Here is a 16,318-nt window from a genome sequence, read left to right on the forward strand (position 1 = left end):
ATTATTGGATCATTAGTAACAGATGTAATATAATTATCTTTACTGGATCATGATTGACCAGCCCAAACACGGTGCGTTTTAAAGTCGAAGAGAAACGTGCCTCGGTTTCTTGGTAAAGACTTCAGACAAAGCCCAAAGGCCCGACGACACGTCGTCGTTAAAGAAGACATGATAAAGTAAAGGCGTATCCGTAGAGAAGCTTCCACTTTTTATCTTGCCGATCAAACCCTCTCTCGGCTTCTTCTTCTTCTTCTTCAGTAACTCTCTCTCTCACTCCTTCACACTCCTAAAGCCAAAAAGCCTGTAAGTAAATAAAACCTGTACGCCCACCGAAACCCTAGTTTCAATTTCCAAAAATAATAACTATGAAATATTTTCGAATACCTTTGTATAATAATAATTCAATTTTTTGTTCCAAATTTCGCTCAGCTTCAGAGCCAGAAGAGCCCCAATGACAGACCCCTCCGACGAGGCCAAGAACATCGAGAAGCTCTACGAGTTCGGCGAGCGACTCAATGAGTCCAAGGACAAGTCCCAGGTCCCCCGCCCATTCTCTCATATTTGGGGTTTTTTTTTTTGTCGAAATTTTATTTTTAGGGTTTTGGGTTTTAATAGTTTGGGATTTTTCTTTGCCCTTTCAGAATGTGGCTGATTACCAGGGGATTATTGATGCGGCCAAGACGAGCATCAAGGCCAAACAGTTGGCTGCGCAGCTTATTCCTAGGTTCTTCAAGTTCTTCCCCGACCTTTCGGAGTCTGCCATCTATACCCACATTGATTTGATTGAAGAAGAAGAGCTCGGGGTCAGTTCATATTTGTATACCCATTCATAAATACATGTGTAGTTCAATCATTTGGATTCTTCTCTTTATAGTAAATAATAGGGGGATGCAGAGCAATAGGTTGAATTACCATATAGAGAAGAGTTGTAAACTATAGGACTTCTTGTTTGAGTAGGAAGATTTCGGAAAATATGAGGCATTTCTTACTTTTCGTGGAGGATTAGATCCAGTAACTGGAGGTCTATGCATTTATTGCATCTTATGCTATATTTGGTAACTGGAAAATTTTGGGATTTTTTCTAAAATAAAAATTGATTCGTATACAAAATTGTTTAGTTTGATTTGACATAGTCAAAGCAATGTACAGCGGTAGCTGTATGTTATTCTTGTCTGGGGGTTTTGTTACTCGGCTCAAAGTTTTAATTTTCATCATTTATGAAATGTGCAGGTTCGAGTTCAAGCTATTCGGGGCCTTCCCCTTTTCTGCAAGGATACACCTGAGCAGATTGCAAAAATTGTAGACATTCTTGTGCAACTCCTTGCCGCTGGTAAATTATTATTTGTCATTGTTTTTGCGATTCTGATTTTGGGAGTCTATTGATTGTGTTATATGAGTCTGATGTTGGGATTTGTTGATGCTTTTAGAGGAATTTGTGGAGCGTGATGCTGTGCATAAAGCACTTATGTCCCTTTTGAGGCAAGATGTGAAAGGTAAATGTGCGGACTTATAAACTGAAAGGCTGTGATTAAGATTACAGATTATTTTATGGAAGGATTTTGGTATAAGCTATATTCTTTCTAGCTTTCATTTCAGCACCTGATACATCTCGGATCCATGTAGAATCTAACTCTTTCATAATATACATTATCTTCTTGTATGTGTAGTTTCTTTGACAGCCTTATTCAAGCACATTGGGAGTGTTGATGAACCAAGCACAGATGAGTTTATTCGTGAGAAGGTTTTAACCTTTATTCGAGAGAAGGTAAAACCATTATGTGTAATCCCCAATACGGTTATTATCATGACTCTCTTTATCATAACTGGAGTTTAAATGATTGCCGTTGCAGGTGTTTCCAATTAAATCTGAACTTTTGAAGCCTCAGGAGGAAATGGAAAGGCATATTACTGACTTGATAAAAAAGGTGTGGTTATAAGTGATGTTTCAACTGTTTTCATGTGTATGTTTAGAGGCTTAAACCCGTCCTTAAAGCACCTCTATAAGTATTCTTTTGGAGGTGTGGTATGCTCTGCTAGTCTTCTGCATTGCTTTGTTACCTCTATTGTTGATTGATATGCGGTCCTCTTCCCCTCATGCTACAGTTAGTTTTAAAAAAACTTTTGGAAGTTATGATCTCTTCAATTTTATTTTACTATTCTGTTGTAAGGTAGCAAGATGTATCACTAATATGATTGAGTCCAATTGCAGAGTTTAGAAGATGTAACTGGGGCAGAATTTAGAATGTTTATGGACTTCTTAAAAAGTTTGAGCATTTTCGGGGAGAAAGCTCCTCCTGAACGCATGAAAGAACTAATTGGTATTATTGAAGGACAAGCTGATTTAGATGCCCAATTCAATGTAAGTGTTTGATTTATTGTGTTGATTTTAAGGATAATTAAATAGCAGCTTTGAGCAAGTATACTATGCAAAATATGCTGGAAATGAATATGGAATTATTCCTTTGTGATATTACTGCTTAGAATGTAGGTGGGTATCAAATATATTATTTTTAATCACTATGGTGCTTTTAATAACTTTTCTGCGAAATGGTTGGAATGCAGGTTTCAGATGCAGATCATATTGACAGGTTGATATCTTGCTTGTTCATGGCTCTGCCATTTGTTGTGGTATGCCCTCTCATATTATAGCTTTATTCCTTGCATTTTTGCTGTGTAATTTTTTTTTTGGCAATCAAGTGGCAGCCCTGTTTATTCATATTATTTTGTTTGTACAGAGGGGTGCGTCAAGCAGCAAATTCCTCAACTATTTGAACAAACACATCCTTCCTGTTTCAGATAAGGTAACATCTATACTTTTAATGTTCTGGTATACATGGGCGCCAAGTTTCTTGGTAATTTAGAGAGTGTTATTTCTATATTCTTGTTTTCATAAATTGAGTCAGTATTGCCCCAAATAAAATTGAGTAAGGACAGCCTTAAAAAAAGTGGTATATATATAATTGAAATTTGGGATAGAATAACTATTTCTCAGACTTTATTGATTTATGTGTGAAATGTGTTATCTCTTACCCAAAATAAATAAATAAATTTGTTATCAGAATTTGGGATGATATATCATATTTACTAGTGATTATGTTTTTCCATCAACTAGGTATAAGAATGAGAGCTTGTATTACTCATGTTAGAAAAACAAAAGAAGTGGGGAAGAACTGGCATTGGTCTTCTAATCTTGTTTTGTCATCTTTTATTTTACTTTTTCTTGAATCAAATACTCAATAGCGTAAGTAGCGTTTAGACCAAATAGTTAATTCCTTTATTGTCCATATTATGCGAGAATTTTAATAGGTCTATAAGTAGTCATGCTGTCTTCTTACTCGTCTATACTATTAGTTACAAGGACCCTGAGAAATGATGACTAGATTCTGATATGAAAACAAGGGACGGTAGGGAAAATAGCATTAGGAAAATTACATGGGAATACGGTACTTGCTAGCATTTTAGTGATATTAAAAAAAAGAAGTGAAAATACATCTCAATGATAATAGTATCTTTACTAGAATATTTGGCAATATTTCTTTGATGATGATGATGCTGTCTTTATGGTGTTTTGTTCAAATGGGAAACCTTGTAAAATATATTTATTCAAACAATATTTTATCTGTCAGCTTCCTGACGAACGAAGGCTAGATTTGCTCAAAGCCCTTGCAGAAGTTTCACCTTACACAACTCCACAAGATTCACGTCAGATTCTTCCTTCTGTTGTTCAGCTGTTAAAGGTACCATTCCATAGACTCACAATTATTAGGAAATGGACTATGTAGTGTGAAGATCCAACCTTTAGACCACTCTCCACAATTGCAATCAATGTTTTCAAAACCAATGCATACCACAAGGCATTTTATTACCCGAAAGACAAGGCACAAGCCTTTTGGGATTCAAATTATTACGATCAGAATAAATTTAAAATAGGTACTCTTATATTAGTTATAGTTCAACCATAATAAACAATCTCAGAATAATATCCAATTATTAGCAGAGAGCGCCTCAAGGTGATCCTCTGCTGCCTTGCTATCAGGTGTGCCTCAATTGCGCCTCTAAAAACACTGATTAGGATTGATATATTTGCATTCACTCTTTGGATAGCAGTATCAATATAATTTTTTAATGGGTTCCAGGGCTGGATAACAATACCATTTCCTGAATCATTTTTTGTATATTGTCTTGTCGCAAAATAATTATCATCTATGTCTTTTTTCTTTTATAGAAAAACATGCCTCGGAGAAAGACTGGAGAGGAGTTTAACTTCACTTATGTAGAATGCTTGTTGTACACATTTCATCATCTTTCTCACAAGGTTTGTTTGGCTTCTAATCAACCTCCCTTGTTAATACTACTGTGAATCAACATTGTGTAGTGCTTACTTGACTGCTTTATGAAATAGGTTCCAAATGCTACTAACAGTCTATGCGGTTACAAGATAGTGACTGGACAACCATCAGATAGGCTTGGGGAGGACTTTTCGGAGCAGTATAAGGAATTTACTGAGAGGTGGTTTTTCTTCTTCATCTATCTTTTATTGCTTATTATAGTTTATATTATTTCTTTGTCATTTTGCATCCAATATAATTGGGCCCTAGCTCAGGTGGTGGTGAATTATGGTTTTTTTTTTTTTTTTTTTTCCTGGTGGGTGGGTGTCCTTTTCTGTTTTGTGGAGTGAGGGGGTGGTAGGGGGCGGCATGCCTGTTTGCACGCAATAAGATTGGGCCAAGTTTTCAGGATCAGTCTTACCCTTTTTTATTCCGAAAAAGGAACAAACGGAAACTGCATTCAATTGAAAAGGCCTAGCCTATCCACACAATAGCAAGTTTTAGTCTTTTTATTATTATTTATGATGAGGGTAGTTGCCCCCAATTGAGGAGAATCCCGTGGTTGAAAGTTTGGGGGCTATGCAAGTTACTGATATCTTACATGGAGGATTACCAAGTTGCTGCACCTTTATAACTGAAAGTGTTTTGATTGATTGCCGCAGGTTGAGTTATGTTGAGGAGTTAACTAGGGCCACCATGAAGAAATTAACCCAGGGAATGGCTGAAAAGAACAAAGCTATGGCAGCTGCAAAATCTGACGAAGCGAAGGATAGCATTGTGAGTTGATTCTATTTAGATTTCACAGTATCTTGTGGACCTTTTCTGATCTTAAAAACAATATTTTTATGATGTGCAGAAAACGGAAAAGCAGAATACTACAACTGGGTTGCGAACCTGCAATAACATATTGGCAATGACAAAGGTGAATGAATTGTTTGAGAATTATGAATGCACAATAATTAATTCATGAGCTTTAACTAATCTTTAAATGATTCTTAACAAATGTAGACTCTGCATTCAAAAACGCCCTCATTTATTGGAGACAAGAGCATCAACCTATCTTGGAAAGAAGTGACAAAACCTGTTGTGCCCTCTAACACACCTGCCACAGGGTAATATCAATTTTCTTGGTCCTATATAATAAGCTTGTGGAAACAAGATTTTTTATCCTAATGAAATTATGCATACTTGAAAAGATCCAGTTTTATTTTGTTTACACGTAATGGTGCAGAACAAAACGACCTGCTAATCCTGCCAATGGACCTGGGAATATGACTTCAAAGAAAGGCCGTGGAGGTGGCGGCTTACAAAATCAGCTTGTCAATAGAGCATTTGAAGGTTTATCTCATGGTGGAAGAAGCGGGGGTGGGGGAAGGAGCAGAGGCAGGGGGTGGGGTGGACGTGGAAGGGGAAGGGGTTACAGGTAGCTTCGCAGTGTGAAAATTCTTGGAAATCAGGATGGTGAGAGATGCGCCACAGGAATACATATATGAGTACGTGATGTATTGAATTCTTCTCTTAGGAACAAGTTTTGTTTCATTGAGGAAGCTGATTAGTTATAGATTCATTGTGGATTAACAGTACTTATTGTGTTCCTCTGGAGCCCTGTCCAAGAAGAACGGCTACCGGATTAGTGCCTCTGAGTTGTCAATCCCCTAAGAAACAAATTATGCAGTAGCCCGGAACCATTCCAGGAATCTGTCCATACTTTTAAGTGCATCCATGTTGTGTTTGTTCCAGTGAAGATTGCTTTCAGGGGAATACTTATAATACTGATAATTAGTGTATCACTTTGTTATTATGGCTTTCAGATTATGACAGAGACCTTAGAGACATAGATATTGCTTTTTTTTCTCATCTGTATTTTTAATCAAAGACCCCTAACTGTTGCAAAACCTCGTACTGTTGCACGTTATTTATCAACGGTCCTTAACCGATAGGGGACAGAAAGTGGTAAAGGCCAAATGGGCGGGCCTGGTTGCATCTTAACTTTGAAGTTTCAATCCTGGCAGCTGGGGTCTCATGTTTAGGAATTAAGGACAGGGCCATTTTTCAATCTACTTGGCAGGAACTTTTTGGTAGCATTTGGCCATGGCCGTCCCTTTTGCTTTTGAATGTGTTTTTGGCAGTTGTGTGGATGGAATGAAAATGTTGGAAACTTGGAATGAAAGAAATTTGAGGAGGACGTCATATGCCATGCCGCTTAAAGTTTGTAAACTAAGAAAGGGGGTTCTTCTACCATAGCATTCGGTAAATTATGTTTACAATACAACTTACATGTATAAAAAATGTGATGGATTCATAACACTCTAGCTCTTGTGTTCCAATATTGCTTGTGTCAAAAAATAAAGAAGTGATGGATTCATAACACGTTTTGGATGGTTTGTGGGTACATTGTTGGAATTTCTGTATTAAAAATTCAAACTCTAAACTTGGTAAAGCTTAAAGGGGTTATGTCCTATGTGGAAAAGAAATTGTGGACCAGCTTTTCGTACTGATTAAAGAAATGTTAATTGTCATTATGACTTAATCATCTTCATCAGAGCCTCATGTCCATGAATCATTAAATCTTGGGGAGTGCTAGCAACCTTCTCTCTAACTTTCTCTTTTGAACATTCTCCCTTCTTCTCATGACAAGTGTCACTTTCCTTAAATTAAAAACAATGTCATTAATGCATCACACAAACTAGTTTTTGTTTTCCAAATTTACCCTTATTAAATGTATTAATTTTTTTTAATAACAAGCTAATTTTTTTTTATAACTTTCTTACCACCTTGTTAAAAATTAAATAAGAAAATAAAAGCTGAAGTTTTTTTTTAATTTTTAATTTTTTCAAAGAGAACGCGTGTTTTGTTAAAAAGAAAATAAAGATGATAACAATGTCATGAAACAAACTTTATTTTTAATTTTAAAAAATATGACGTTTTTCTTATGTTTTTTTTAACAATGTGCTAAAGAAGTTATAACAAAATTTGAATAAATTGAAGGAAATATAAAAGCCAATATATTTTAAAAGGGTAAATTTGGAAAATAAAAATTAAATTGTGTGATGCATTAATGTCATTGTTTTAAGTGTATGAAAAATGACACTTGTCATAAAGAGAATGGAGAAAATCCAAAAGAAAAGATTAATAAAAAAGTTGCTAGCATTCCTCTTAAACCTTTGATTTTCTCTGCCTCTTTTGTCTTTCTTTTCATTTTTGTTTGTTTATTGGAACCTTGATTGAGAAAACAAATAAATAATTCTTTTATCTTTTCCTATTTACAAAAAAGAAACAAAACAAACACGCTTCGTTTATCCCGCGGGTATGTCAACTCCGTCGTCATAAGTAGGCCTCCAGTGTTTCTTCTTCTTCACGACGATCCAAACTTCGCCAAATTTTCTCTTCCAATTCTCTGATCAAACCATCCCTGAAATCTCACCCTTTCAATCCCCACTCTCAAACCCAAAATTCGATTCCTTTCGGACCCAAATCAACACATCTTTACTTCATCCAAATCAAATGTACAAACCCCAAAACAATTAGCTTTTCAAACAATAATTCAAAACACAAAAAGAAAAAGATGTTGGGCTCAAACCTCCAACCCCCATCTTCCTCCGATGCCACATCACCACTTCTAAGCCACTCGATCGCCGACAACCTCGTGCGAAGCAGGCGGCTCATCCGGCGCCCGCCGAGGCCTCTCCGCGGAGCAGCTCGCTTCCTACGGCGAGCCAGCAGCCGCCGTATGATGCTGCGCGAGCCGTCGGTCCGAGTCCGCGAGGCAGCGGCGGAGCAGCTGGAGGAGCGACAAAGCGACTGGGCCTACTCGCGGCCCATTATCGTATTGGACCTCTTGTGGAACGCTGGGCTTCTGGGGATTGCCATTGGGGTGCTGTGGCTGAGCCGTGAAGAGAGCCCCTTGGTGCCTTTGAGGACTTGGATTGTTGGATACGCCTTTCAGTGCCTGGTCCACATGGCCTGCGTAGGCGTGGAGTGCACGCGGCGGAGGCGCGTGGGTGATGTTGCGGTGGCGGAAGAGAGTCCTCGTTGGGAAAATTCTTCTGGGTCTGGGAGTGATGATGGTGAGGACTATGGAATTGAACAGAGCGTGGACTATGCTGGCACCAGGTCTTTTTCTTTTTCTTATAATGTTTTAAAAGTTTTAATTTTTGGGTTTCGCCTCTGAGAGAGGCTTATACAAAAACTCACTTTTTATCAAAATTTGAACCGGGGTCTTAACTCTTACGTCTTACAGTTACTGTTTGTTGTAATTTAGCTGTTGCAATATTGTTTTTGGGCAAAAGATGTATACTTTGAATAATTTTGAGTTTTTGGGTTGGATTTGGGCCTCCATTTCTCAAATAAAGATTGGGACCGAGCTTGAGGAGTAGAGCAACAATCCTTTCGTAGTATTCTAGCTCATGGTGTATGTGTATGTATGAAAGAATCTTCTGACTGTTTGATGTGGCAGTGTTGCAAAACATTTGGAGTCAGCAAATACGGTGTTTTCGTTCATCTGGTGGATCCTTGGGTTCTACTGGGTGACCGCTGGTGGTGAAAGTTTGATAAGAGACTCCCCTCAATTGTACTGGTTCGTTTGAGCTAACTGGCCCTTTTATATCTGTTTTCTTTCAAGCCATTTGTGTGCATGCTGTTATCTTGTGCTTATAAAATGTGGGTTATTTTGCAGGATTTGTATCACTTTTCTTGCTTTGGATGTGGTTTTTGTTGTGATCTGCATTGCCGTTGCATCTCTCATTGGCATTGCCGTTTGCTTCTGTCTCCCCTGCATCATTGCTATCTTGTATGTTGTGACAGATCAGGTAGGTGCTCATAGGAAATGTTTGAGTTGATTCCAGATATTACATTGAGGTGCTTGATACTATTCAGGGATATTCTGGTGCACTTGAAACTAATGAATTTGTTATTTGTTGCTTGTATTATGGACATAAGCTCTAGTTTGATTGGTCAACATGGCTATTTTGCAGTATAAAGCAACTGATCTTCTCTAGGCTATGTATACAGCAAATTAAGATTATATTGTGCAGTAAAAACTTTTGGATAGAAAATTATGTCAAATTGTTACTAGGGTTCTGAAATAAGGTCTAAACATGCCATGCTAAGATATCGTGTTGGATGCATTTGAGGATATTTTTGTAGGGAGTTCGCTCTTCCTTGTCAAATTTTGATCATGGTCTCTGTGTATAGACTATTTACATAGGTTCTTTAATGAATTTCATCAACAAACCTGTGTGAGTTTCTACTCATTCCACCTATATGCTGTTAAATATTTGTCTGTGCCTAATGTCCTGGTCACGTTTTATTTCCGAACAGGAAGGAGCAACAAAGGAAGAGATCGACCATTTGCCAAAGTACAAGTTCCGCACGATATCTGATTTTGAGAAAGTTAATGGTGAGATTCAAGAATCTTTTGGAGGAATAATGACTGAATGTGATACTAATACGCCCACTGAACATGTTCTCTCCCAAGAGGATGCTGTAAGTTTCATGATACATTCTTTACACTAAAAAGTCTCATAACATAGTCTTTTTTCTTTTCTTTAAGTGACATGGTGAAATCAGTTATCGTATTACCACCTGGAATTCATACCATGTACATGATCGACAATTGAGTCTGTCAATTGCCCATCTATTTCCCAGGGCTTCGCCTTTCCATTTGCAAGTCATGTGTATGAAGTCTGGGACACTAGACTGGTTTTAAATTTTTCTTTGCCAAGTAACCTTACACAAAGGAGAATTCTATGAATAGATGTGCTCATAACGTGAACCGTTGTGGTAAATCTTAGGAATGTTGCATCTGCCTTTGTGCCTATGATGATGGAACTGAACTGCGTGAACTTCCTTGCCATCACCATTTCCACTGCACCTGCATAGACAAATGGCTACAGATCAATGCCACCTGTCCACTCTGCAAGTTCAACATTTTGAAGTCTGTCAGCCAAAGTGGCAGTGAAGAGGTATAAAAAGCAAGTTCTGTATAACAGTTGTGACCAAATTATATGTCCTGCTCCTATGTACATAGAGTGTACACCACGAAGATTTCTCCGGCTGCTGGGTTCCATTCCACGAGAATCCAGATGCGGCTTCATGGTCGGTTTTGTTGTTGCTTCATCTTCACTGCCTAGAGTGTTGGCATGTATTCCGACAAAAAAAAAGTGTTAGCATGTATTCCGACCAAAAAAAAAAAGTGTTAGCATGTATATTGAGTTGTTTATGTTGAAGGCATTTATGTAATATCTAATAAAGAAAAGTTTTTAATGTAATATAGTCCTCCCTTTTAACTTAAATTTACAAAAATAGTTTCGCTTCCATCTATGGCTAGGCTATCCAAGTGACACGATACATATAAGCCAGTTGAATGTGTACCAACCATATTTGAAATTTTTTTTTTTTTTTTTGGGGGGTTCAAAAACCAGTGCAAATTAAGGGGCAATTACGTGAAAGGTCTAAAAAATTTGCACCAGCCGGGAATCGAACCCGGGTCTGTACCGTGGCAGGGTACTATTCTACCACTAGACCACTGGTGCCCGTTTGATAATCTGTCTTACGTTTTTATTGTTATTTCTTCTGTCATAAGGATATCATTTGTTCTTCGCGCCTTGTAGAAGTAACAGACATTTTGAATAAATAAAGACAAAAGGTGTTAATCCTGATTAAAAATATTATTTGTGTCTAATAAGGTTTCATGAATGATTAAGAAGGATTGGATGTCCAAGGAATTTAAATTGCAATTTGAATGGAATAAATATTCAGTATATCATTCCACAAATTTGGACTTTGACTAAATTAGTTAAAGCCAAACACTTCACTGTGGCTCTATGTTGAAGGAAAATTCTACAGTGGACCTGGTGCATGGATGCGCCAAGTCCCATTGACGGTTGGATTTCGTTAAAATTTCTTAGGTAAATCTATACCATTGAATAGAATAACCTGAAAACCTGCTCAACAGGTTGAAAAAAAATTCCCAACCCATCAAAATCTAAAGCCCCCTCTTCGCTTCATCTTTCTCTCGCTCTCTCTGACCGCGAACCCTCTCTCTCGCTCTCTCATCCAAAATCCCTTTTCCTCTTCGTTTTCAGACTTAACGTCCGCATTTCTCTCTCTTTCTCTCATCTCAGCCTCCTTCTCTCATGTAGGGCGTCAAGGATCTGGCCAAAATGACGTTGTTCATGAATGAGAGTTATGCAGACCGAAGGCTTCCTCACCATCGCAACCCCAAAGAGTTTGTTCCATTGGACCATTTGGCAGGTCAATTTTATGTCTTTCTCTTCCATCAAGATTACTCTCTTTAATTTGCCCTTAATATGGATTATTATAATTGATTTTGTATTTAACAAGTTGGTGGGTGCTGGTGTTGCAGATCTTTGGGTGATGGAGAATCTGGGTTGTTGATGCGAAAAAGTGGTTTGACACGTGGTTCGCCCAACTTAGTGATATTGCGTCTTCAGAAGGTAGTTAGTCTTCGGAAGATCAAGTTCCTGCAAAAAGGGGAACGTTCGGTAAGACCTTGGGGGACCGGTGCGGTACCGGCCGAAGGCTCTCCGATGCTTAAGTAAGTACGGATTTAGTAAAGATTAGACTACAGATCAAGCGATAGCGTACCGTTGATCGTTCTGTCCCCCCTTCTTTGGGAATAGGGGTCTCCTTATATAGACCTTGGGAGGTGTGCTTATTTTGGAATTTCCGATGTGGGACTGTAGGAGCGGATTGTGAGCATGACACGTGTCCAAGAGCAAAAGCATCAAGATGTATACCCTTCGGTAGGGTTCCTGCCGAAGGGCCTGTGATGTCAAGTTGTCGTTTTTCTCCACGTGTCAGGTGGTCATTGGTCGTTAATATACGGTATAAACAGTAGTCCCCCAAGTTCTCTTCCGAAAGTTCTTCGGAAGGGAATTTGGTTCCATCCTGAATGTTCATAGATGCCCTGCCGTTCGGCAAGTTTGGTTGTGGAAGGTTCCCCTGAGATCTGAAGGGTCGCCGATGCTGAGAGAGGTGAAGGCAGGGACGCTTCGTTTCCCATGCCTGGCGCGTGGAGACGCTTCGCCTTCTGCACCCGGCGTGAAAAGACGCTTCGTCTTCTGTACCAGGCGTGCAGCTGACATCACCATCCACCGGGCGACACGTGGCCAGCGAAGCGACGTCTGACGGCTGCAATTATGAGCCGTTTGGTTTCCCGAGGCGTACCGTTGCAGCCATCTCCCTATAAATAGAGATGGCTCCAGGCGTAGAGCTCACTTCGGGTTTGAGAGTTGAAGCGAGAGCTCTGCGCAGGCGATTTCTGAAGTGCGTTAACGGCAACGAAGGCGATTTTCTCGTGAGTTATCGGCAATCAAGGCGATTAACGAAGCGTTCGAACGGCAATCAAGGCGATTCTCAAGCAGTTTTATCGGCAATCAGGCTCCCAACAACACCCAAGGTAAGATACCGTTCGGTACTCCCAACTCTTTTTATTTGATTGTACCTCCTTATGGCGTAGGCTTGCCGATCGCAACATAGGATTTCTTTTCGGTAGTCTAGTGGGCTATAGGTAGTGGCTTAGACATCGGTAGGGTAGTTCATTACAGAACCTTAGCAACCCTTTTTCCTTTTTTTTTTTTTGTAGATGTCTTCTAGCGAGTCTTCCTTCGGCAGTGAGCCCAACGCTTTCGATGGGGAGTTGTCATCGGGCTGGGACACGTCTAGTTTGGCCGTGAGCTTTGATGCCGAGGGGCAAGAGGACACCGATGTTCGAATTATCGGTGAGGAGGTGAACTCCGTTCCTGCTCATGGCGTCGGCAAGGGGGTGATGACGGGGCAGCCGTTTCCGTTAGCTGCAGTCTTCAAAGACGGTACCCGATTCGGTACCCCCGACCCCCTACCGGAGGCTTCCACCTCTGGTCGTGACGAGGTTCCTGCTGGTCCCTCTCGGCCGAGGCTGACAATCGTCCATCGGGAGCGGGATAGGATACCGATGGGCGTGCCGAAGAAGGCTCTGTTCGGGGTCGACTATTTAGAGCCGAATAAGATCACCGAACGGGAGCTCCAAAAGATTAGGGCCGAATACCTCATCCCAGATTCGGTCAAGATGAGGATTCCGAGCCCTACGGAATGCCTTAGTGAACCTGGGGACGGTGAAGTCGTCTTCTTCACCGACATGCTTCTGCAAGGGGTCAGGTTGCCGTTGCAGCCTGCCGTGCAGAGGATACTGGCCCAGATCGGGTATGCCCCGGGCCAGTACAACCCCAATTTCTGGGTCGTGCTGATGGGGGTGATAGCTGCCTTCGGGATCGCTGGGGAGGGGGAACCTTCCTACGAGCAATTCTCGTACCTCTACAGCATCACGAAGTCGAAGAGCGCCGATCATGGTGGCTGGGTTCAGGCGAACTGCCTGAAGGCTTCCGAGCGGGGTCATTTCATCAGCTCGGTGCCGACTTCCCAGAAGTCGTGGAGGAATCGACGGGTGCTACTCTCCGGTGACTGGGAATCACCTTCGGGAGTAGTTCCGCGGTTTTCGGTGCCCACGACGTTCCAAACCACCGGTAGGTTTCCGATTTAACGAACGGTAGGATTTTAGCGTTGTTTACTTATCTCACTCTTATCAATCCGTTCCTTGATCAGGTAAAGTCAAGCAGCCGACCCCCACTCAGGCTGAGATTCGGCAGCTCGAGAGAGTAAGGCTGAAGGTTCCGGCTGCCGATCGGATTTACCCCCGCTTTCTTTTTACAGATAACTTGATCAGAGCCAGACTCGTCAACCCCGCCGAGAGTAAGTCTACTTGCTTCGTTTTGTATATATACATATATATTTATTTTTTTTGCATGCCGACTAACAGCTTGTCTTTGAACAGTGACGGACGCAAGGAAAGCTGCCGAGGACAAGAAGATGAACGAAGCTTCCAGGCGGCGTTTCATGATGGGCCTCGAGAAGAAGAAGAAGAAGCAAACCGAGGCCCCTGCCGTTCGGCCAGAGAAGGATCCCGAGGACGTTGTCCTCTCGGAGCGCCTGCAGCAGTTGGGTTCTGAGCCCGTTGCCAGGCCTACTGCCGAGGTGGAGGCGCCGAGGCAGCCGGATGCCGATGCCGCCGCCTCAAGAGCGGCAGGTAAGCGGCCGGTGATGGTCGACTTGGAGGCTTCGCCAGTTTCTAAACGGAGCCGTCCTTCGGAGAATCCAAGGGCCGTCTTCGCGGCGGAGGACGAGGACGGGCCTACCGAGGCCGTCACCATCGCCTGCCCATCGAAGACGGTTCAGTTCGTCAATCATATGATCTTAGGATCTCAAATGGAGCTACCGGAAGTTGACGAGCTGCCGAAGAAGCTTCTTCGGGAGCAGGCTGGACGCGCCTTCCGGCTGCAGGCAGCGGTAAGAATTTTGTCCTTCGGCCTTACCTTTCGGTGTCGTCCATTCATGCTTTTTGTGACTATCTTCCTTGTGTGCAGGCGTCTATGGAGATGTGGCTCAGCGTCAAGCGAGCCATCTCCGCTGCCGAACGGGCAAAAAGGGCCTACGATGACGGCAGGGCCAAAGTTGCCGAGGCTGGCAAGGCTATCCAGGACCACGCCCAGCTGCTAAAGGAAAAAGAGGCTGCTGAACGGCGGGCTTTCGCTTCGGAAGCGGCGGTGGCCGAGATGCGTGCGGCTCTGGATGCCATGCGGGCGGACCTGGAGGTAGCGCGGGCGGCAACCCGTGATGCCGAAGCCGTTTCGGAGGCGATTCAGGACGCCATGCAGGAGTCTGAGCGGACCAAGGCCGCGGAGGTCGAGGCTGCCGTTCAGAAGGCAATCCAGGGATACCGATCTTCCAAGGAGTTTGCTGCCCTGCTGGATGGGGAAGTCGGCTCCGAGATGGTGGGTATGTTGTACCGATTCAAACGGTACAACCCTGGCCAGAAGCTCAACCTCAATTTTGCCGCCGATCCCCCTCCCCTTCCCGAAGGTATTACCGAAGAGATGGTCGAAGAATACGAAGGGGAGGACGCCGCCGAGGCCCCTGGGACTGCCGATGCCGCCGCCGGGGACGAGGCCGCTGCCTGAGGGCCTTTAGTTTTACACTTATCTATGTAATTTTATTTTTATTTGTTCCGAATGCATTGATGCCGAGGGCATCCCTTAATTGGAATTTTTAAAGTATTTTATCCAACTTTCAAATGTCTTGTGTGAGTTTGTTATAATTGCTAACTGCCGTAGGCTAATTGCTGATGGTGAAATCGAATTTCGCAAGTTATAACTGTTAGTTGCCGTAGGCTAATTACTGGTCAAAGTCGCTTATTACCGTAGGCTAATAAGGACGCTTGCCCGATGTTTAAATTTCGCCAAGTCCCGAAGGGATCTGTAGGGTAAGAATTTGAACGGTCATTTATTGCCGTAGGCTAGCATAGAATGCCGTAGGATGTTTAACATTTAATTGCCGTGGGCGAAAATGATAATTGAAGGGGGGCTAAAGTAATAGTGCCGAGGGCTTTCTATTAATTCCAGTAGAACAAATACATAGATTGATTACAGTTCCACCCCGCCGTAGGCTAGGTCACTTGTAGTAGTATTTGAGATGTTCTACGTTCCAAGGATGGCCGAGGGCCTTGCCGTTGGTGCCTCTTAGTCGATAAGTTCCCGAGCGAAGGATACCGATGACTTCATATGGGCCTTCCCAGGAAGGTCCGAGGGTTCCTTCCGTGGTATCCTTCGTCCCAAGCGATACCTTGCGCATGACCCAGTCCCCGATTCGGAAAGAGCGGGGTCTGACCCTAGAGTCGTAATACCGAGACACACGCTGTTTGTAGGCTTCATTCCGAAGGTTGGCCTGTGCTCGGTGCTCCTCGAGTAGATCAAGGCTTAGAGACATGGCCTCCTCGTTCTCCTTCGGTGCGAAAGATTCCGTTCGGTAGGAAGGTTCGCCGATTTCCACGGGTACCACTGCTTCCGATCCAAAGGCCATAGAAAAAGGGGTTTCCCCAGTGGACGTTCGGTAAGACGTTCGAATGGCCCACAGTGCCTCGGGAAGCTTTTCCGGCC

The 16,318-nt window shown here is 42.2% G+C and overlaps 2 protein-coding genes and 1 non-coding gene across 6 annotated transcripts; 2 read left to right on the plus strand and 1 right to left on the minus strand.

Annotated features, from left to right (window-relative positions):
* Positions 1-171: 171 nt before the first annotated feature.
* On the plus strand, positions 172-6,410 carry LOC117624071 (apoptosis inhibitor 5-like protein API5). 4 transcript variants are annotated; one of them, XR_004585282.1, is made up of 18 exons: positions 173-303; positions 430-538; positions 642-803; positions 1,231-1,330; positions 1,428-1,493; positions 1,668-1,765; positions 1,851-1,925; positions 2,210-2,359; positions 2,563-2,628; positions 2,736-2,801; positions 3,627-3,737; positions 4,226-4,315; positions 4,403-4,509; positions 4,991-5,105; positions 5,185-5,250; positions 5,337-5,440; positions 5,560-5,821; positions 5,910-6,410. XR_004585282.1 is itself a non-coding variant. In XM_034355197.1 (17 exons), exons 2-17 carry the CDS (start codon positions 452-454, stop codon positions 5,753-5,755), a joined length of 1,659 nt encoding a protein of 552 aa, XP_034211088.1. In that variant the 5' UTR covers positions 173-303; positions 430-451; the 3' UTR covers positions 5,756-6,410. The 4 variants fall into 4 exon arrangements, 3 of the variants coding, with proteins under 3 accessions (XP_034211092.1, XP_034211088.1, XP_034211091.1); XM_034355197.1 differs by having other exon boundaries at positions 5,560-6,410; XM_034355200.1 differs by having other exon boundaries at positions 200-320; positions 5,560-6,410.
* A 1,182-nt stretch (positions 6,411-7,592) lies between these two features.
* LOC117626354 (E3 ubiquitin-protein ligase At1g12760-like) lies at positions 7,593-10,597 on the plus strand. Its single transcript, XM_034358021.1, has 5 exons — positions 7,593-8,441; positions 8,785-8,904; positions 9,004-9,136; positions 9,648-9,812; positions 10,121-10,597. Exons 1-5 carry the CDS (start codon positions 7,894-7,896, stop codon positions 10,295-10,297), a joined length of 1,143 nt encoding a protein of 380 aa, XP_034213912.1. The 5' UTR covers positions 7,593-7,893; the 3' UTR covers positions 10,298-10,597.
* A 193-nt stretch (positions 10,598-10,790) lies between these two features.
* Positions 10,791-10,861, minus strand: TRNAG-GCC. Its single transcript has one exon. It is a non-coding gene; the product is annotated as a tRNA-Gly (tRNA).
* Between the last annotated feature and the right edge of the window lie 5,457 nt (positions 10,862-16,318).

This window comes from Prunus dulcis, chromosome 4, assembly GCF_902201215.1.
Source record: "Prunus dulcis chromosome 4, ALMONDv2, whole genome shotgun sequence".
NCBI lineage: Eukaryota > Viridiplantae > Streptophyta > Magnoliopsida > Rosales > Rosaceae > Prunus > Prunus dulcis.